This window comes from Balaenoptera ricei, chromosome 10 (genome assembly GCF_028023285.1).
Source record: "Balaenoptera ricei isolate mBalRic1 chromosome 10, mBalRic1.hap2, whole genome shotgun sequence".
In the NCBI taxonomy this organism is placed as follows: domain Eukaryota; kingdom Metazoa; phylum Chordata; class Mammalia; order Artiodactyla; family Balaenopteridae; genus Balaenoptera; species Balaenoptera ricei.
In genome coordinates, this window is record NC_082648.1 from 86236112 (window position 1) to 86258999 (window position 22888).

The 22888-nt window shown below is 39.6% G+C and overlaps 1 protein-coding gene across 2 annotated transcripts in view; it reads left to right on the forward strand.

Annotated features, from left to right (window-relative positions):
• Nucleotides 1-22888, forward strand: part of UTP20 (UTP20 small subunit processome component) — a 93195-nt gene that overhangs the window by 15961 nt on the left and 54346 nt on the right. Inside the window, exons 13-22 of one of the 2 annotated variants that reach the window (XM_059936747.1) lie at nt 3085-3240; nt 3384-3472; nt 5419-5524; nt 8856-9006; nt 9671-9733; nt 10541-10699; nt 11812-11888; nt 12648-12727; nt 12972-13215; nt 20842-21027. In XM_059936747.1, coding sequence (XP_059792730.1) covers nt 3085-3240; nt 3384-3472; nt 5419-5524; nt 8856-9006; nt 9671-9733; nt 10541-10699; nt 11812-11888; nt 12648-12727; nt 12972-13215; nt 20842-21027 — 1311 coding nt within the window. The remainder of the gene's footprint in view (nt 1-3084; nt 3241-3383; nt 3473-5418; nt 5525-8855; nt 9007-9670; nt 9734-10540; nt 10700-11811; nt 11889-12647; nt 12728-12971; nt 13216-20841; nt 21028-22888) is intronic. The other variant, XM_059936748.1, reaches the window with a different exon arrangement.

A 22888-nucleotide genomic window follows, 5' to 3' on the forward strand; every position in this document is an offset into this window, starting at 1 on the left:
TTGAGGCTCTCCAGCTCCTTAGTTGCAGCACTTGGGCTCCTTAGTTGTGGCATGCGAACTCTTAGTTGCCACATGCTTGTGGGATCTAGTTCCCTGACTAGGGATTGAACCCGGGCCCCCTGAATTGGGAGCTCAGAGTCTTATCTGCTGAGCCACCAGGGAAGTCCCACTGATCAGAGTTTTAAATTTTGATGAGGTCCAATGTATCAACTTTTCCTTTTATGGATAATGCTTTTGATGTCAAGTCTAAGAACTATTTGCCTAACTATAGGTCCCAAGTATTTTCTCCTATTTTTTGAAGTTTTATCATTTTATGTTTTACATTTAAGTCCATGATCCATTTTGAGTTAATTTTTATATAAGGTGTGAAGTTTAGGTCAAGTTTCCTTTTTTGCCTCTGAATGTCCACTGCTCTGGCAACATTTGTTGAAAAGGCTATTCTTCCTCACTGAACTGCTTTTGCTTTTGTGTCAAAAATCAGCTGGGCATAAATGTGTGGGACTGTTTCTGGCTCTCTATTCTGTTTCATTGATCTATGTGTCTGTCCTCCTCTAACGCCACAATCTTGTTACTATAGCATAAAACAAATATGGAAATCTTAAAAAAAAATCCTTTCACTGTATTCTTCTTTTTCAAGATTGTTTCATTTATTCCTGGTCCTCTGCCCTTTTGTATAAATTTTAGAAGAAACTTGTCTATGTCTACAAAAAAAAAAAAAACCTTGCTGGGATTTTGTTTTGAATTGCATTAAATCTGTAGGTCAATTTGGGGAGAATTGACAACTCCCAAAGAGACACAACACTGTTACCTTTGCTTATGACAAGAGGATGGTAAAGAGAAGAAAGAAGTGACTATTAGCTTTTAGATTATAAACCTTTGCATTGTTTGAATTGTTAAAAGGTCTATGGATTACTTTCTCAATTTCATTAAAAACAGTACATACTCTTTGGAAGTCGAAACAAAGTTTATATAAATATTTGAGAGGATTCTGCTTACTGTTTTTCAAATAGTTGGGTGGGTGTGCCTCTAGAAATTATAGATCAGGAAACCAGTTCCCTTATCATTCCTAATAAATGGAAGCATATTAACTTAAGGCGAGTGGCACAGTGGTTGAGAGTCTGCCTGCCAGTGCAGGGGACGCGGGTTCGAGTCCTGGTCTGGGAGGATCCCACGTGCCGCGGAGCAACTGGGCCCGTGAGCCACAACTAGTGCCTGCGCATCTGGAGCCTGTGCTCCGAAACAAGAGAGGCCGTGATAATGAGAGGCCCGCGCACCGCGATAATGAGAGGCCCACGCACCGCGATGAAGAGTGGCCCCCGCTTGCCGCCACCGGGGAGGGCCCTCGCACAGAAACGAAGACCAAACACAGCCAAAAATAAATAAATAAATTTAAAAAAAAAAAGGGATAATAGATGTGAAAAGACTCTTGAGAAGATAAATTTATTCTGTCATTTGACAGATATTTATTGTATCAGACACTGTTCTAGGCACTGGGATATAATAATGAAAAAGAAAAAGGTTTCTTCTTTGGGGGAGATGACAGTCTTGGGGGGACAGGCATGTGAGGCAGATAAACAAACAAGTTAATTTTAGATAGTGATAAAAAGAAAAATAAAACAGGGCTTTGAGACAGAGTAGATAGAGAGGCAGCACTACTCCTGTCTAGAAAGGGGACCTTTGGTCGGATTGTATGGTAGAAGGATCCAACCTGGCAAAGAAAGGCTGGGTGAAAGGCTTTCCAGGCAGAGGGAAGCGTTCCTGCAAAGGCTCTGGGATGGGAATAAGCCCAGTATGTTTGAGGAACAAAAGGAAAACCTGTGTGGATAAAGAGCATTGAGTAAGGAGGAGAGTGGAATGAGAGGAAGTGAGTGAAGGAGGAGAGGGTCAGATCACCCAAGGCCTTACAGGATGAGGTGAGTATGGATTTTATTGGAGGAGCTCATTGGCAGGTGTGACGAAGCAGGGGAATGACATGGCAACTAATGACTCATCTCTATAAAGTATCTCAATATTTTATTTGTAAGATTTTTGCCAATTATTGAGTCGTGGTTAATACTAGAAAGACAGTATATCAAGGTATAGTGACTTTTAGAAATTACCAGTAAAATTAACTTAGTTATCTCTCATAATTTCCAAGCATTCAGTATCCTGATAAGTATGAAACAAAAGAGAATGCAACTTTTTTGGTTAACTTTAATGATAAAAAGTTATAGGAATAAAAACCTGATATTCTACTTCTATTCCATAATAAGTTAACCAAACTGGACATGGAGAATTAATTATAAAAACAGATCAATTTACTTATTGTTTCTATGACTTTTCTTGCCACTGGATTTCTGTCTTTTAAATAGGACTGAGGTACACTTCATTGGCAAAAATAGAGGCAAACAAGAATACTGCCAAAGTTAACAGATACCTAAAACTGAATGTCATATTAGAAAATAGTGTTGAGTAACCACTTATCAGATTAAAGCCTCAGAGAAAGTTACTTCTTGCTTGCTTTTTTTTTGGCCGCATGGCATGCGGGATCTTAGTTCCCCAACCAGGGATCGAACCCGTGCTCCCTACAATGGAAGAGTGGAGTCTTAACCACTGGACCGCCAGGGAAGTCCAAAAGTTACTTCTAAGTCATAATCATTTTAGCAACATTTGTCAAATTCACTGTGTTTCCTTTGCAACATCATTCTACACATTTGTGAAGCAGTAAAATTCATGTCAGAAAGGAAAGGGGGGATGGAGGAAGTCAGTTCATGCCAATAAATTACCTCTCCAGTTCTTAAACACATGTCCATCAGCACAAAATTCAGAAATAATACCTAAAACTGGAAGAGAGTTGCTTAAGTTATGAAGCAAATTAAAATAGAAAATAGAAGAAAGTAGAACCAATGGGGTTGAAAAAGTCTGTCACTGAAAAATCAGTAATGAGTCACTTTAGTTATTTGTATTCAACTGTCACCACCAGTTTCTTCCTTCCCGCTAATGCTCCATGCATGGAAAGGAACCAATTTTATTTCAAACTTCAGAGGGCAAGAGCGATTATATCCTCTCTTATTTTAAATATTTGTTTATGTTTTCTTCCTTTAGATCCAATATAAGGCAGAAGAAGACCAGATCCAAGGGAGGAAAGGAACAGATCTCAGTATTAGATCATCTTTTATCTATAATTCAGTTACCCCCAAATAAAGAGACTACTTACCTTTCATGGTCTTGGGCGGCCCTTGTCGTGTTACCTCATATTAGGTGAGAAAATCAACTGTGTTTGATTGTGAAAGGTGTTTTAGCAAGCTGATGAAAACATTTATTAGCCATTTTTTGTCATTTCATGAAAAAGCCATTGAATGCTAGTTTGAGCATTTCCCTTTTTCTCCCCACTTCTTGGACAGACCCCTGGAGAAAGAGAAGGTGATACCCCTAGTCACCTGCTTCATAGAGTCACTCTTCATGACTGTTGACAGAGGGAGCTTTGGAAAAGGTCAGTTACAATCACCATTTGTTCTCTTGTCTGTCTTTTCTGGCACACCCAGAGTAACTGTAAACACATGGATACCAGAGAATAGTACTGCCGTTGTGTTCTGGCAGAACCCCCGTATGTAAATAGGGAAAAAAGAGGCTGAGATGGAGGCGTTACCCTTGTACCTCATAATGTGGTGACAAAGTCAGGACAGCTTGAACATTTGCTGAGTCCAAAGGTGAAGTAGTAGAAGGCTGCCATGGTCAAAGAAATCAGACTCAACTTTGAGTCCCAGCTTGTGTCTTGTTCCTGTCTTCCACGCCCAGTCTAGCCCTGGTATACACTTGTGCTCCAGGCATTTGCTTACCTAGAGCAAGACACTTTCTTGTATGTCCCTCTGGCTACCATTGCACATGTGTCCCTTCTGCCTGGAGTCCTTTCTAGGTTTTTCATCATTTGTTGAACTCGTACTTAGCTTTCAAAACTCAGCTCAGGGCTTCCCTGGTGGTGCAGTGGTTAAGAATCTGCCTGCCAATGCAGGGGACACGGGTTTGAGCCCTGGTCCAGGAAGATCCCACGTGCCGCGGAGCAACTAAGCCCGTGCATCACAACTACTGAGCCTGTGCTCTAGAGCCCACGTGCCACAACTACTGAAGCCCGCATACCTAGAGCCCGTGCTCCGCAACAAGAGAAGCCATCGCAATGAGAAGCCCGCGCACGACAACAGAGAGTAGCCCCCTCTCGCTGCAACTAGAGAAAGCCCGCGCGCAGCAACAAAGACCCAACACAGCCAAAAATAAATAAATAAAATTAAAAAAAAAACTCAGCTCAGACACAGTACCTCTAGAAAGGTCTTCATGACTCATCCAGGCAGAATTAGACTGCCCTGCCCCAAACACCATTTCCTATTGTATACTTGTCCATCTCCCCCAACTAGCTGAGAACAGCAATTTAAAGGTAGGTATTTTGATCAAAATAAGATTAATAAAAAAAATTTTGCTACAAAAATAAACAAATAATAGTAGGTATTTTGTTTTATTCTAGCATGGTATTTTTTTTCCTAACACGTGTATAGTAGTCATTCATTTAAATATTAATTGCTAGGTTCTGTGTTAGATACTAAGCAGACATGTTAGAGAATAAAGTAGACCTGCTCCATTTCCAGTGCTCAGTAGCCACATGTGGCTAGTGGCTACCTAATTGGATTGTGAGTACATTTGGCAGAAGTATAGAGCCTTTCTACCACTGCAGAAAGGAAGTTCTGTTGGATAGCCCTTTTCTAACTAGAGCAGGTGCTGGCAAAATATTTGTGTAAAGGACAATACAGTAAATATTTTAGCTTTTGTGGGCCACATTCAGTCTTCAGTCTTTGTGGCATATTCTGTTTGTTTGTTTGTTGTTTTAAACAACCCTTTAAAAATGTGAAAAGCATTCTTAGTTTGCCGACCATATAAAAACAGACTACCCGCAAGATCTGACTTGTGGGCCATAGTTTGCCAACCTCTGGTCTAGGATTAAATGATTATCTAGTTAATATAAATTGAGTCAATTATAGGTAGTAGCCATTGGATATGTGATTTCTTATAAATTGGAATCATAAAATCAACAAGAGTTTTACACAAAGATAATTTCTTAGCTTCTGAAAAGTCTAAGTCTATTCTCAAAAGTTCTAATTTTGATAATACCAGTTGGTAGAACCATTGAATTTTCTCATCTCAGTTGAAGGGAACATACATTTTTATTCTCTATTTCTGAATATATTTTTCTCTTAAGAAAGTTAAAATATAAGACTTGGAACCTCTTTTCAGTTCCTTTCTGTTATATTCTGACATTTGACAGATAATCCTTTAGAAGGCACAGATTCACTTTAAGAACTCTGTATAAATACCAAGTGGTAGATAAAATGAGATGTCTATAGTTATTGTGTCAAAGAAATAATGTGGTTTCTCCTGTTTTTCTGCCTTAAGGAAACTTATTTGTTCTTTGTCAAGCTGTAAATACTCTGCTAAGTTTGGAAGAATCTTCTGAACTTCTTCATCTGGTTTCTGTGGAACGTGTGAAGAATTTAGTATTGTGAGTAAACATATCTTACATTCAGCTTAATAATGAATGAAATATAAAGGCTTCTGTGTTGGCAAAATCTTGGATCTATTTTTTACCTGAGTTGTATTCCCGTAGGAAATTTATTATTGATTTAAATCCTCCAGTTAAAATAAGAACATTTTTGGATACAGTCTTTAAATACAGATTCATCTTTGTGAAAGGGTATTTTACTGTGTATGTAAATTAGTGCTGCAGAGTGAAGTGGGTGTATAATGCTGGTCACATGACATTGCACCGTGGCTCCAACATACACATTTCTCCTTCTTTCACAGTGTTTCTCAGCTTGACACACTTAGCTCTTCAGAAAACTTTCCTGTGGTCCTTTTACTACATACCAAAACAATCCAGTTTTTGGTTTTTTTAAGTTTATTTTGGTTTGGGTCATAGCACAGGGCCGTTACTGGGAGCCATTCATTGCTCGGCATAGCACCCTTTCTAAAGGTCAGGCGTTTTAAAAATCTTGTAAAGTAGTTTGCTTCTGTTTCTGGAGTCTAGTCCGTTTTATTTACATGCTTTTAACAACAGATTTGCTCATTTACTTCATTCAATAAGTATTCATTGCTTTTCTCATGTACCAGGCCCTATTCTTGGCACTGGGAGACACAGTAAATGAAACACACAATTCCCTGCCTTCATGGAGCTAACACACTAGCAAGAAGATATACTAAACAAAATAAACAAGTAAAACATATGGCATGTTAGACAGTAGTAAAGTCGGGACAGGGAGAGTCTGGAGGCTGGGGACAAATAGCAGTTTAACTAGGGAAGGCCTCACCAAGGAGACATTTGAGCAGAAACCCAGAAGCAGCAAGGGAGTAAGCCCTGAGGATGGCATATCTGGGATCTGGGGCACTCTGTCCCAAACCCAGGGAAGATGTGAGTGCCGAGGCTCTGTGTGGGTGCCTTGCTTGAGCAGCAAGGAACTATTGTAGCTGAGTGGAGTGAGGAGAGGGTAGTAGGAGAGGAGGATATGGGGGGCGTGGTGGCAGGCAGTGTTTGACCTTTGGCCATTGTAGGGCCTTGGCTTTTACTGCGAGTGAAAGGGGAAGCCACAGGAGGTGTTTTTGGCAGGAGAGTGACGTAGGCCAAAGTAGGATCACTCAAGCTGCTATATCCAGAAGAGACTGAAGGAGGATAAAGGAGACCAGTTAGGAGACTTAGCGCAGTAATTCAGAATCTCTGTACATTCCCCAGTCTGGGCAAGGCTACTGTCTCTCTATTGTTAATTGAATTGCTTTAAATTTTTTTAAGGAGGAGTTTTTCTTTGTTGTCATCCTACTTACCATATTCCGTATGTGTTCCCTTTTTTTTTTTTAAATCATTCTGTTTAAACTTCTCACACTGTATTCTTTGGTGGGAACAATTTAAGGCATCTTTGGAGGTTTTGAAACAGAAAAGTACGCATAACAGAGTGGGATTTGTCTGTCCCCTGTGGAAGGCCAGCTGGCCTCCCGGGCAGGTGCTTTTAACCTAGGAGGCCCAGAAACCTCTAATAGGAGCGAATCGGCTTGGAGGGTGGCCGTGCAAGTTTTCATTTGTGAAAGTTGTAGATGGAGGCCTCTGTGCTGGGTGCTGCGCTAGCTACTGGTTACGCCAGAGGTTTCACAGCCAAGACAACCTGGATTTGAACCTTGTCTTCATCACTTACTAGCTAGATAGCCTTGAGTAAGTTAGTTAATCTCAACTCTATTCTCTCTCAAAAGGGAGTAGCAGTACTTCCCTCGTGGAGGTTGAATTAGACTGTGCGTGCAGTAATAACAATACACAAATTGCATTTATTGTATTATTACGTGCCGGTCACTCTTGTGAGTACTTTCGGTACATTATTATTGTAATCCTCACAACGACTCCCTGAGGTATAGGTGCTGTTAACGTTGTAGAAGGGGGAACGCGAGTTCTTAAATAAATCCAGGACCCCAGCTGCCCAGCACCTGCTGCCACCCTGGTCTCGACCTCCATCTCTCATCTGGATGACTGCAGTAGCCTCCTAACGAGTTTCCTTGCCTCCATCCTCGCCCTGCTGCTGTCTGTTTTGTACCCAACAACAAGGATGATTCTTTTCCGTGAAAGAGAACATGTCACTCTTTTGCCAACAACCCTCCGAAATAGTGATTTTCAACCAGGGGCCATTCTGGAGACGTTTTTGGTCATCACAGCTGGGGGCTGCTACTGGAGTGTGGTGGGTAAGGAGCGCCCTGCTGTGCACTGGACAGCCTCCCCACAAAGAGTCCCCTGGCCCACGTGAGCAGAGCCACTGCTGAGAAACCCTGCTCTCGTGGTACCCAGCCTACTCGGGGTAAAACCCGCAGTCCTCATCATGTTCCTCGGGGCTCCGTGTAATCTAGGCCCTGGCCTCTGACCTCATCCCCAGCCACTCCTCCTTGTTCACTCAGTTCCAGCTGGACCGGTCTCCTTGATTCTCTTCACATAGGCAAGCACACCTGTCTGGGACTTGGCATCACCGCTCCCTCTGCCAGGAATGCTCTTCTTCCAGGTGCCTTTTGGCTCACTTCTTGACTTCCTTCAGTCTCTGCCTTCCGTGACCACCCCCATGTCAAACAGCACTCCTCTTCACCCCCTCGCCCTCTCCCCCTCTCCCCCCCTCACCAGTCTCTCAGTCCAGCCTCCTTTTCCTGATTCACTTTTCTCCATTGGCCTCGTCACTGTCATACTTATTATTTATTGTTTATTTGTGGGTGACCTTCCCCTATTAGAATATAAGCTCCAGGAGGATAGGGACTTTTTCCTTGGTTTCCTGCTCTAGCCAGTATCTAGAAAAGTCACTGGCACATGGTAGATACTCAGTAAATATTTGCTGGAGGACAGCACGTAGTGGTTAAGTGGCTTGTCCAGGGTTACATGGATGATGACGATGATGGGCTGGCTTCAAGCCTGGGCTGCCCTACCCCGGAGCTGACGTGCCAGCCCCCTGCTCCGTACTGCTTCCCTCATAGCTCACTACCCGGCACATGGAAAACACTCAGTGAATATTATATATCCCCCCTATGTCACTGTCACTTATGAGTATGTGGATTGAAAAGACAGCATTTGACTTCAGTCAAGATACCATATTATAATCCTGCCTCTGCCTCTGGCTGTGTGTCTGTCCTTGAGTGTGTGGCTCACTGTTGCTGGACCTCAGATTCTTCATGTCTCAAGTGATGCTAAATGTCCACGTAAAACTTTCACCTGTTCCCTCTTACGTTTCCTTCATCAGTGATAATTTTCTGTGGTTTCTAGTATAGCCTAAGTTCTCTATGGTGTATGGTACAGTTGGGGTCTAATAAATATCTCGTTGCAGAGCGTTTCCTTTGGAGCCATCTGTGTTGCTGTTGGCTGATCTCTATTATCAGAGATTATCCTTATGTGGCTGCAGGGGGCCACTTTCAGAGGAAGCTTTAATGGAATTACTTCCCAAGTTACGAGCAAACATTTCAACTGGCATATCCAAGGTACTACGGTTTTGTGGTGTGCTCTCTGCCTCTCATCTTTTGTTTTCTATACGTGTATTGCCAGTGGTTGTCAGAGCTCCTTAATCAGAAAATGCTGCTTTGGGGTGGTTTCTATTTAAAGCAGTGATTCCTAAACACTGACCTACAAACTGCTGGCAGCAGGATTAATTGAGGCGCTTACTAAAAATATAAATTCTGGGTCCCCACACCCCCAAATTCTGATTCTGCAGGCATAGGGTGGAAGGGACGTATCTGCATGATTTTTCAAAGCTCTGTAGGTGATTCTACTGCTCATTCAGGTGTATAGAAATACCTGAACATGTTATTTAGAAATAAAAATCATTAATTTCAGTGGAATTGTAAGCTTAATCAGATTCTTTGCGCTTATTTACAGAGATGCTTATAGTGTCAGAGTTCAAAGAAGCAACACGGTTTTATGAGCAACCTTATCTTCTCAGTCTAGTCTGGTCATTAATTGTTCCAAGTACCATTTGAATAAGGTATTGGTTGGTGTTGAACATGAAATAAGGAATAGAATAAACATGTATTACTCTGACAAGTGGTATATCTTTCATAATTCCATGAAACTTAGGTCTCACTGACTCTTAGTCAGTTTCTTATGTTTAAATGTTGGAATTTGAAACATGCCTTTTAATTTCTCTAGATTCGGCTTTTGACAATAAGGATCCTAAGCCACTTTGAGGTTCGGCTTCCGGAATTAATGGAGGTATTTTAACTGTTCATTTTGGGTAACTTTTAAAAAATGTAACTTGACGTATTGTTTTCCAAAATGATAATTTTGCAGAAAATTCAAATACCGTGTAAATAACTATCACGAAGTTTGAAAACAATTTTTTGCAATTCTTATTCCCATCCCCTCATCAAGGCCACCACTGAAAATCCACAGTTAGTTGGTGACTATTCTTTCAGACTTTTTGTATATATACACATAATTTAAACAAATGGTGTCATGCAAGTTTTTCCATATCCGTACCTCTAGCCCTACGTCATTTCTTTTGAAGTTTGAATAGTGCCCCACAGTTTAAAATATTGTATTTAACCAGTTCCCTCTTGATGGATGCTTAGGTGGGTTGTTGGTAGTTTTTCAGCGTTTCTAATAATACTGCCGTGAACATCCTTACACAGATATCTTTGTTCAGGGAAACATTTCAATAACGCAAATGACTACTTCCAGAAGTAGAAATTACTTCTACTTAGAAGTAGAATTGTACAGTGAAAGTATATATACATTTTCTTTATTTCAACAAATATTGCCAATCAACTTGAGTGATTTTGAGAATTACTTTCCTGTTTTTTACTTGTCATGTCTATGCTAGACACTAAACCTAAATTATCTACCAAAAAGTAAATGATGTGAGGAAGAATGAATCATTTACTCAAAAAATGTGTTACTTATTTAATTTAAAACATTAATATATGCCAGTTTTTCTTTTTTAGACTTCTGTTCACATTTAATGTTCTTTTTGGAAAATCAAAATACTGACCTGCCTCCTGGTTTCCTCTGGTTGTTCAGGATGACGGGCTCTCAGAGCGTCAGTCTGTCTTTGCTATATTACGCCAGGCAGAACTTGTGCCAGCAACTGTGAATGATTACAGAGAGAAGCTTCTTCATTTGAGAAAACTAAGACATGATGTGGTACAGACTGCAGTCCCTGATGGGCCATTACAGGAGGTAAAAACAGTGTTCTTTGGGGTTTTTTTTAACTCAGTTTATACTTTAAGATCTGTTTAGCTGGCATTTGAAAAAAAAGAAGCATACTAAATAGTCACCAAAAAAGAAAAAAGAGAGAGAGAGAATTTTTAAAAGCAAGAATTATAAAAAAAGAATTTAAAACTAAGTAAATACCCAGTTCTGTTCAATGCTTTGAGTTAAATGGCTCTGCAGCCTTTTCAACAGTAGAAATAATTTACTATCCTCCCTTCTCCTGAGTATGTGTGTAGTATGTGAGGGTAGGTAGTAGGTGGCAGCAGGAGGAACAAGGTCAAGTTGACAGCCTGATACTCTTCTCCAGATTTGTTCACTGCTGCAGGACGTCAGCCCTCTACCTTTTGTATCAGGGATTTTCCATCCATGACCCTTGAGGATACATCACTATCCCTTTGGAAAGAAGGCCCAGTGGAGGCATTCCCCTCTCAAGCAGAGCAGTTCTGTTCTTAACCTCTTCTGTATATTAGCGTCCTGTGTTATGTTTCATTTGGAAAAGGGCTCTGCTGCTAAAGTAGACACAAGCACCCCACCCCCAAATAATAATAGAACTACCGCTTTACATGATGTTTCCTGAGCACACGGGGATGCGAGTAACAGTGACTGTCATTCCAAAAGGCGACTGTGAAAACTTCAGACCCTCTGAACTGAACTCTTTTAATGCCTAGTTTTGAGAACTCACACATCTGCTTATAAAGCCTCAGCTGCCATTCACATAGTGCTTTGCTGGGTTCTTTGGCACCTGTGCTTTACTGATTACCGTTCAAGTTTTGTCTTGTCAGGTGATGGCAGTATTTGTTAGGAGTGAATTTAATCATGAGTCAAATCTGTTTATTCAAATATATCCTTTATTCGTGAACATCTGGAGTGAGTTTGACTACTATGTTTGCTTAAGTGATTCTTCTCTATTAAATAGCGAGTGACATTTTGGGGAGAGGAGGAAAATTACTGTACCTGAATTTTGGATTGGCACCTGCAAGTTTTTTCTTAAAGCAGAAGCTTCTTTCCAAACCTCAGGTTGTCCGAGTCAGGATCGTTGCATTTTGGTGCTGATCTAAACTAATTTCCTATGCTTGCAGATGCCACTTCGTTATCTGTTAGGCATGTTATATGTTAACTTCAGTGCTCTCTGGGATCCTGTTATTGAACTCATAAGGTAAGCCTGGGTGAAATGGATGAAGCTGTTGTGCTTTCACTACTGCAGAATGATGATGGAGCCAGTATTATACTCTGGGGTGTGATTTAAGTGAATGGGTGTGTATGGTATTTATAGCTACCTTAAAGCCTTTGTGGGACAAGGTGAAGAAAAAGTAAACATTAATTATTCTATCTGATGCCAAGTTTTTGATAATTCAAGTGTTTTATATATGTTTCTCTGTACTTTGAAATAACTTTGGAGAACTCTCTTTTTAATTTATATTATACACCTGTATTATTGAATTTTTTTACAGTAATAAGTACTGTATAATAATTGTATAATTTTATTTATATATATTGAGTCACTGAGCCAAACTTTAACTTAAAAATTAAAAATTTAATTGAAAAATTTAAAACCCTTGCTGTCTAGTATCCAAAACCCTTTAGCTCTAAAAAGGACCTTCATAATCACATAAAAAATACATATGTTGTGCCTCATTTATAGAAATCTGTCCTTCTGCAGGCATTTGTCTTCAGAGGGGCTACTCTGGCTTCTTGTCAGATTGGAAATATATTATGTGTGGCCTCTCAAAACCCTAAATATTAGACCTTAGCAGAACAGGCATTTTGAAAAATAAAGTACAAAAGTTGTTTATGACCCCACATTCAGGGATAACTTAATTAGTATTTTAGTTATACCCTTTCACTTTTTTTTTGTATGAGATATCTCAAAATAAGGTCCATACCACATGTTTTGTTTTATGATCTTTACTCTTAGTTCTCATGCACACGAAATGGAAAATAAGCAATTTTGGAAAGTCTACTATGAACATCTAGAAAAAGCAGCTACACATGCTGGTATGTAAAGGGATATGAAAGAGGGGGCTGCGGGGGGAAATGGTTGTTTTAACTATTTAATTTCTATTGCTTAATTACACATGAAATTGGGAAACAGAAATGAGAAATGTATTATCTTTTATAACCTTTGGATACTGTTATCGTTTGCTTGTATTACTAGAGAAAGCAATGCCGTTACTGGCAGAAACACATAGGGTAGATGTTAACATTTCTCTAGTGGTTATGATGACCTTTTTTCTTTCAGAGAAAGAACTGCAAAATGACACAAGAGATGAGGAGAGGTCCACTGGAGATGCAAGTTGGGAGCAGACTCAGGAAGGAAACGTTGGAACTCTTTATCATGAGCAGTTCGCATTGAAAACCAACCTTCAGGAAAGACTGGACCATACCAATTTTCGGTTTTTGCTCTGGCGAGCTCTGGCAAAATTCCCAGAAAGGGTAGAGCCACGGTCCAGGGAGCTTTCCCCGCTTTTCTTGAGATTTATCAAGTAAGTGTTCTTGCTTAGGAATATGTCTCTCGTAGGGTGTGAGGAAGAGAAGGTGCAAAGTATTAAATTCCCAGATCGGCTGAGTTCTTTTCTTATATCTATCATCTTTTCAAATCATTGGTACCTCTCTAAAGCACTGGCTCCATCAGATAACAACTGAACTACTTTTGTTTACCACTTAATCTTACATGAATCAAAATTTAACCAGCCCACAAATGATGTTAATAAAAAATTGCAGGTTGCAAAGTAAGAAAGGCCGTACTGAGTTAGATCAGTGTACAGTGGCCTTGTTATTTCTTGCCCTATTGTTGGTTGTTTTCTTGCCTGCCTGGGGCTTAAAAGTACTTTCCAGTAACTCAACCTCAGCCACTCTGTTTTGAACCTCTTGACTGTTTCCCATGATGCCAAGGAATGTGCTCTCAAAGAATAACAAGAACTTTCTGGAGCACTGTTTTATTTTGACTAGGTTTGGTGTGTGAGAGATTGCTTTAAAACTCTAAAGATAAGGGATGCGGTATATAGAACAGTACTAGTCAATCAATAAAAGTTATGTTCTCTGGAATCATTTCATTACATGGGAAAATGCTGTAGGGTTAGGTTAGGCAGGCTACAGACCACAGCCTGCCAGGCTTGTTCAAGGAACAGCTAGGGAGTCTCGTGGCTACAACAGGGTGATCCAGGAAGAAAGTAGTTGGAGGCGAGGGCAAAAAATTAACAGGAGACTGAATATGTGTAGGGCCTTTAAGTGATAGTAAGGACTTTGGTTTTTACTGTCAGTGAAATGGAAAACCATTGGGAGGTTTAAGCAGAAGGATGACACGACTTCAGTTTTCTTGAGGATTTTTCTGGCTGCCGTGTTGAGGATGGACTGTGGGACGGCAGTGGTGAGAGCAGAGGGACTGCAGAGTAGAGTTGGGAGGAGATTGCAAAAATCCGGGCAAGGAGTGATGGTGACCAAGGCGGGAATAGTGTAGATGATGAGAAGCAGAGTTGAATCCTGGACACCTTCTGAAGGATTTCAATTCAAAAAGATATATTTTTGAAGAATTGCAACTAGATTAGCCTGTGGGACTTGCCAACAGATCACTTGTGGGATGGGGGTTTGGGGGGTGCACGAAGGAGGAAGGGGAGGAATCAAAGATGTCTGTAAGGTTTTGGTCTGAGGAACTGGAAGAAGAGAGTTACCATTTACTGAGATTGGCAGAAATGCAGAAGTTTGCTGACTTGTGAGGAAGATCAAGAGTTCATTTTTTAAAGACATGTTAAGTTTGGGATACTGAATAGACATCTAAGCAGAGACCTCAAGTAGGCAGTTGAATGTACAGTTTAAAGTTCAGGGGAAAGGTTGGGTTTAAAGATAGTAAATTTGAGACTCCATCAGTATATGGATGGTTTTTAAAATTATGAGACAGGGAATGAAATCACACCTGGGGGTGTAAATGTGGAGAGGGAAAATTTCCAAGGACTGACAGCAATATTCAGAGGTTGGAAGATAAGGAATCAGCCAAGGAGGCCAGGAAAGAGTGATAGAAGAACCAAGACCACTTAATATCCCTTGAAGGAAGTATTTCAAGGAGGGAGTAATCAGTGGAATCAAATGTGTCTGAGACATCAGTCAGATGAAGAATAAGAATTGACCGACACAGAAAGATAGACAAGATGAAAAGGCAGAGGGCTATGGACCAGATGAAGGAACAAGATAAAACCCCAGAAAAACAACTAAATGAAGTGGAGATAGGCAACCTTCCAGAAAAACATTTCAGAATAATGATAGTGAAGATGATCCAGGACCTCGGAAAAAGAATGGAGGTAAAGATCGAGAAGATGCAAGAAATGTTTAACAAAGACCTAGAAGAATTAAAGAACAAACAAACAGAGATGAGCAATACTGAATAACTGAAATAACTGAAATGAAAACTACATTAGAAGGAATCAATAGCAAAATAACTGAGGAAGAAGAACGGATAAGTGACCTGGAAGACAGAAGGGTGGAATTCACTGCTGCAGAACAGAATAAAGAAAAAAGAATGAAAAGAAATGAAGACAGCCTAAGAGACCTCTGAGACAACATTAAACGCAACAACATTCGCATTATAGGGGTCCCAGAAGGAGAAGAGAGAGAGAAGGGACCCAAGAAAATATCTGAAGAGATTATAGTCAAAAACTTCTCTAACATGGGAAAGGAAATAGCCACCCAAGTTCAGGAAACTCAGTGAGTCCCATACAGGATAGACACAAGGAGAAACACACCGAGACGCATAGTAATCAAATTGGCAAAAATTAGAGACAAAGAAAAATTATTGAAAGCATCAAGGGGAAAACAACAAATAACATACAAGGGAACTCCCATAAGGTTAACAGCTGATTTCTCAGCAGAAACTCTACAGGCCAGAAGGGAGTGGCATGATATGCTTAAAGTGATGAAAGGGAAGAACCTACAGCCAAGATTACTCTACCCGGCAAAGATCTCATTCAGATTCGATGGAGAAATCAAAAGCTTTACAGACAAGCAAAAGCTAAGAGAATTCAGCACCACCAAACCAGCTCTACAACAAATGCTAAAAGAACTTCTTTAAGTGGGAAACACAAGAGAAGAAAAGGACCTACAAAAACAAACCCAAAACAATTAAGAAAATGGTCATAGGAACATACATATCGATAATTACCTTAAACATGAATGGATTAAATGCTCCAACCAAAAGACACAGTCTTGCTGAATGGATACAAAAACAAGACCCATATATATGCTGTCTACAACAGACCCACTTCTGACCTAGGGATACATACAGACTGAAAGTGAGGGGATGGAAAAAGATATTCCATGCAAATGGAAATCAAAAGAAAGCTGGAGTAGCAATACTCATATCAGATAAAATAGACCTTAAAATAAAGAATGTTACAAGAGACAAGGAAGGACACTACATAATGATCAAGGGATCAATCCAAGAAGAAGATATAACAATTATATATGCACCCAACATAGGAGCACCGCAATACATAAGGCAACTGCTAACAGCTGTAAAAGAGGAAATCGACAGTAACAAAATAATAGTGGGGGACTTTAACACCTCACTTACACCAGTGGACAGATCATCCAAAATGAAAATAAATAAGGAAACAGAAGGTTTAAATGACACAATAGACCAGATAGATTTCATTGATATTTATAGGACATTCCATCCAAAAACAGCAGATTACACTTTCTTCTGAAGTGCGCATGGAACATTCTCCAGGATAGATCACATATGGGGTCACACATCAAGCCTCAGTAAATTTAAGAAAATTGAAACCATATCAAGCATCTTTTCTGACCACAACGCTATGACATTAGAAATGAATTACAGGGGAAAAAACGTAAAAAATACAAACACATGGAGGCTAAACGCTACGTTACTGAATAACCAAGAGATCACTGAAGAAATCAAAGAGGAAATCAAAAAATACCTAAAGACAAATGACAATGAAAACACAACAATCCAAAACCTATGGGTTGCAGCAAAAGCAGTTCTAAGAGGGAAGTTTATAGCTATACAAGCCTACCTCAAGAAACAAGAAAAATCTCAAATAAACAATCTAACCTTACACCTAAAGGAACTAGAGAAAGAAGAACAAAACCCAAAGTTAGCAGAAGGAAAGAAATCATAAAGATCAGAGCAGAAATAAATGAAATAGAAACAAAGAAAAATATAGCAAAGATCAATAAAACTAAAAGCTGGTTCTTTGAGAAGATAAACAAAATTGATAAACCATTAGCCAGACTCATCAAGAAAAAGAGGGAGAGGACTCAAATCAATAAAATTAGACATGAAAAAGGAGAAGTTACAACAGACACCGCAGAAATACAAAGCATCCTAAGAGACTACTACAAGCAACTCTATGCCAATAAAATGGACAACCTGGAAGAAATGGACAAATTCTTAGAAAGGTATAACCTTCCAAGACTGAACCAGGAAGAAATAGAAAATATGAAGAGACCAATCACAAGTAATGAAATTGAAACTGTGATTAAAAATCTTCCAACAAAGAAAAGTCCAGAACCAGATGGCTTCACAGGTGAATTCTATCAAACATTTAGAGAAGAGCTAACACCCATCCTTCTCAAACTCTTCCAAAAAATTGCAGAGGAAGGAACACTCCCAAACTCATTCTATGAGGCCACCATCACCCTGATACCAAAACCAGACAAAGACACTACAAAAAAAGGAAATTACAGACCAATATCACTGATGAACATAGATGCAAAAATCCTCAACAAGATACTAGCAAACAGAATCCAACAACACATTAAAAGGATCATACACCATGATCAAGTGGGATTTATCCCAGGGATGCAAGGATTCTTTAGTATACGCAAATCAATCAATGTGATACACCATATTAACAAATTGAAGAATAAAAACCATATGATCATCTCAATAGGTGCAGAAAATGCTTTTGACAAAATTCAACACCCATTTATGATAAAAACTCTCCAGAAAGTGGGCATAGAGGGAACCTACCTCAACATAATAAAGGCCATATATGACAAACCCACAGCAAACATTCTCAATGGTGAAAAACTGAAAGCATTTCCTCTAAGATCAGGAACAAGACAAGGATGTCCACTCTCACCGCTATTATTCAACATAGTTTTGGAAGTCCTAGCCTCGGCAATCAGAGAAGAAAAAGAAATAAAAGGAATACAAATTGGAAAAGAAGAAGTAAAGCTGTCACTGTTTGCAGATGGCATGATACTATACATAGAGAATCCTAAAGATGCCACCAGAAAACTACTGGAGCTAATCAATGAATTTGGTAAAGTTTCAGGATACAAAATTAATGCACAGAAATCTCTTTCATTCCTATACACTAATGATGAAAATCTGAAAGAGAAACTAAGGAAACACTCCCATTTACCATTGCAACAAAAAGAATAAAATACCTAGGAATAAACCTACCTAGGGAGACAAAGGACCTGTATGCAGAAAAGTATAAGACACTGATGAAAGAAATTAAAGATGATACCAACAGATGGAGAGAGATACCATGTTCTTGGATTGGAAGAATCAATATTGTGAAAATGACTATACTACCCAAAGCAATCTGCAGATTCAATGCAATCTCTATCAAATTACCAATGGCATTTTTTATGGAACTAGAAGAAAAAAATCTTAAAATTTGTATGGAGACACAAAAGACCCTGAATAGCCAAAGCAGTCCTGAGGGAAAAAAACGGAGCTGGAGGAATCAGACTCCCTGACTTAAGACTATACTACATAGCTACAGTAATCAAGACAGTATGGTAATGGCACAAAAACAGAAACATAGATCAATGGAACAAGATAGAAAGCCCAGAGGTAAACCCACACACCTACGGTCAACTAACCTATGACAAAGGAGGCAAGGATATACAATGGAGAAAAGACAGTGTCTTCAATGAGCGGTCCCGGGAAAACTGGACAGCTACATGTAAAAGAATGAAATTAGAACACTCCCTAACACCATACACAAAAATAAACTCAAAATGGATTAGAGACCTAAATGTAAGACCAGACACTATAAAACTCTTAGAAGAAAACATAGGAAGAACACTCTATGACATAAATCACAGCAAGATCTTTTTTGATCCACCTCCTAGAGTAATGGAAATAAAGCAAAAATAAACAAATGGGACCTAATGAAACTTCAAAGCTTTTGCACAGCAAAGGAAACCATAAACAATACGAAAAGACAACCCTTAGAATGGGAGAAAATATTTGCAAACGAATCAACGGACAAAGGATTAATCTCCAAAATATATAAATATCTCCTTAACCTACTGTAAAGACCTTCCTCTACTAGCACAAGGTGCTGTGAGGTGGGGATGGAGAGAGGAGCCTGTAACAGGAAGTGAGTCTCTGAGTTTAAGAAAACTTAAAGACTGAAAAGATACAATTTTTTAAAAATATTGAAGATTAATTGGCACTGATTACTTAGAACTAATACTTTTGTAAATGATCCAAACTAATGAAAAACCCAAAGGTCACCTTTAATTCTGACTTTGAAATATATTATGGGCTTTTAATTTGGGGGGTTATAAATTTATACTTCTAAATATGTTTCAAATAATTTGATATTAGGACTAATTGTGAATCCCTTGTAAACATTCTCTGAGAAGAACCAAACCAGAAGCAGAAATGAATGACTAACAATAGCAATAGTATCTCAATGATAGGTGGCATTTAATGAGTACTTGCTGTGTGTTAGACACTCTTATAAGTGCTTTGTATGAATTATGTAATAAGTGAATGAGTGAACATGCTGTGCATGGAGGTAAAGGTTAATATGTCATGTGGTTAATTGAGGGCTGAGAGTATAGTACACACGTTTTTAAATGGATAATGGTGCAGTTTGTAAAGGACAACTTTGCTCATTTCATTCATTCATTTATTTTTTATTTATTAAGGGTAAGATCCTGCTAGCTAAGAGTACAGCATTGAGTATGGTAGTGTCTCAGCCCTCTAGGTATAGTGTTGTGTATTAACCTATAGTGTATTTCTTCCAGGTGTGCTGGTAGGATGCTATCCTCAAATATGTATTGTATCAGTGTATTTTTTTAATTAATTAATTTATTTATTTTTGGCTGCGTTGGGTCTTCGTTGCTGCACACGGGCTTTAGTTGTGGTGAGCAGGGGCTCTTTGTTGTGGTGCACAGGCTTCTCATTGCGGTGGCTTCTCGTGGAGCATGGGCTTTAGGCACGTGGGCTTCAGTAGTTGTAGCACGACGGCTCAGTAGTTGTGGCTCATGAGCTCTAGAGTGCAGGCTCAGTAGTTGTGGCGCATGGGCTTAGTTGCTCCGCGGCATGTGGGATCTTCCCGGACCAGGGTTCGAACCCGTGTCCCCTGCATTGGCAGGCAGATTCTTAACCACTGTGCCACCAGGAAAGTCCCTATCAGTATATTTTTGAGTGAGGACTTTAAAGTCTATCTGATCAGTTTCCTTATACCTATAGCCCAGTGTCATGCACAAAATAGACAACAAAGTAATAATTGTTGGATGAATGAACCAAAGTGACACAAAACTAAAGCACTGAATGATAGCCTTTAAGATAACATTAGTTACCTACAACAATGGACCAAAATTAAAAGGATGGAATTCAGTAAGAACAAATGTGAATACCATCTGCACAAGCTTAGTTTAGAGGAGCCAAAACATAAAGCCTTACTGATTTTCATTGCCTGGACATTTAGTCTGAGTCTGTGTCATGTTGTGACTTCTCTCAAAAGCAGTGAATTGATAGTCCCACCTGTCTTACCAGGTCATACCTGGAGGACTGAATACTATACTTTAATATAATCTACCCCTATGCCCTCCTCCCCAAGTTGTGGTTCCAGAGACAGGGAGGCTGATATCAGCTTAGTCCAAAGTAGACATTTCAAATATTTTCAACAGTGTAACAATGAAGTGGCTGTCTTCTGCAGTTAGTGATTGACTTGTCAAATTAGGTACTTAAGAGGGTCTGAGTTTAAATGGTGAAGAAGATGCTTGACTAAGGTGCCTCTGATGTCTCTTCTGTGTGTGAGTCTGTGAACTGGGGACATACATCTGTCATAAACATTTAGGATATTTAGCTTCATCTGTTTCATATCACTCTCTTTCCACTGTAGCAATGAGTATTACCCAGCAGATCTGCAAGTTGCACCAACCCAGGATCTGCGAAGAAAAGGCAGAGGGCTGGGGGCAGAGGAAATAGAAGAGGAACCTGTTGCCGGAGAGGATGAAGAGTTGGGGGAAGAGCTGGCGCCCCAAGATGAACCCTCACAAAAGAAAAAGACAAGAAGAGCTGCGGCCAAGTAAGTTCAGCGTTGCTGAAAGATTACAGATCCACGGATCCAGGAGGAGTGGGAAGAGACCTCTTGTGACCTCCTGTGAAATAGTCCGGGACAAGATGAATTACTCAGATAATTATTTTCCAAAGTGCTGAATCTTCCTGAGATTTTCTTTTACAACCTGAAGAAAACTGCCAGTGTTCTGAGTTTTTTCTTCGCTTGCTTATTATTTATTTTTTCTTGTTTAGCCACAGAATGTTAGAGTTTGGGGACTTTGGAGTCATCTGATTGTAGCGCCTTTTTATAGATGAGAGCACTGGGGCCTGGAGCAGTTAAATGCCCTTGACCTTTGTTGTTCACTTTCATAGCATTGTGACATTATGTTTGTGTGCTGGGGCAACACAGAATGGAACATCTTCTCCCTTATAAATAAGCGCATCAGCACTCTTAACTTTGCCTTTTGACTTCTTTTCCTGATTACTTTTGGCTTTCTTTTTTTCCATGCTGTTACATTCTCTTTCTAACTCTCTGGATTATTCATTTACCTAAATTGTTAGAAACGTTAGAAAAAAGAAGTGACTCTGCTTTAAGAAGGTACTCCAGCTTGAATATTGTCTGAATTGGGGTGTCAGAGATCCACCAGATTGGCGCTGCTGTGTTATTTTAACACTTTACATCTCAATCTGATACGTACATTTGTTGAGTCTTTCCCATGAGCCATTTGTTAGCTCATCATTCAGCAACTGTATCGAGGTCCTTTTGCCAAGTGCTGGGCAACAGAGATGAATGGTACCTAGCTTCTGCAGAGCTAGAAGCTCAGTCTAATGCCTGGTGAAATATTTTAACGGAAGTATTTTTAAAGGAGTTACAGGAGCACAGTAAAAAAAAAATGACTTAATTCTATCACAAAGGGGAGGGCACCTTTGAAGCTGAAAGACAAAAGTTTGCCAAGCACAGAAGGGCTTGCCAGCTAATGGAAATAGTGTATAAAGCACAGGAGTTTATATACTAAGATCATGGCTAAGCTTCATGGAACCATAGTTCCTTCTCTGCTCCTACCTTCTCACAACTCTGAACATTCTATCCCCTACTACTTCCTCTAAGACAGAGATTGCTGTTTTCGTCTTTGTATCCTTCAGCATAACAGCTATCCAAAGGTTTGTCCTTGTGTTTATTTGTTGAATAAACGAATAAGCTCTTCATGCATTCATACCTCTTCCATTCCCACCCGTGGACCTTTGCTATGTCCTTCTTTCTGCAGTCCCCTTGCCTCATCGCTGCCAAGTGAAATTCTAGTCATACTTCAAGGCACAGTTCTCATTCTACTTCTTCACTGAAGCGCTTCCTGGCTTTTAAACTAGAAGTTATCTTACCCACCTTCAGACTTTGATAACAGCTCTTCATACCTGTAATCAGGTGCTGCTCCTTGCCTTGGGTACTAATTCTCTCATAAATCATCCATGTAAATTAAAAACTCTTTAAAGATAAGTTCCATGTCTCAATTAATTTTCCTGGCCCCTGTAGCCAAACCTAGAATGTTGCTAGCATTCCCTGTCATTGAAAATGTAAGTAAATGGATAATCACACTCTTGGGGCCATCTCAGTATATTCATAGCCCAATTTTATAATCCATGGGACACCTTCCTCACTGGCAAGTATTTAATGAGAACGTGAAAATTAGCTCCTGTTCTCTTTGTCTCCTGAAGGCTACATGGCACATAAAAAATAATAAATGTTGAGGGAAGGAGTGTATGTTTCAACAGAAGATTTTAACAATTTATTTGTAAAACTGCAAAGGCTCAGTGATAAGTAATTACAGAGACATTGTATCAGTCAGAGCTTTCCAGAGAAACAGAACCAGTAGAATGGAGATATATATGGGGAG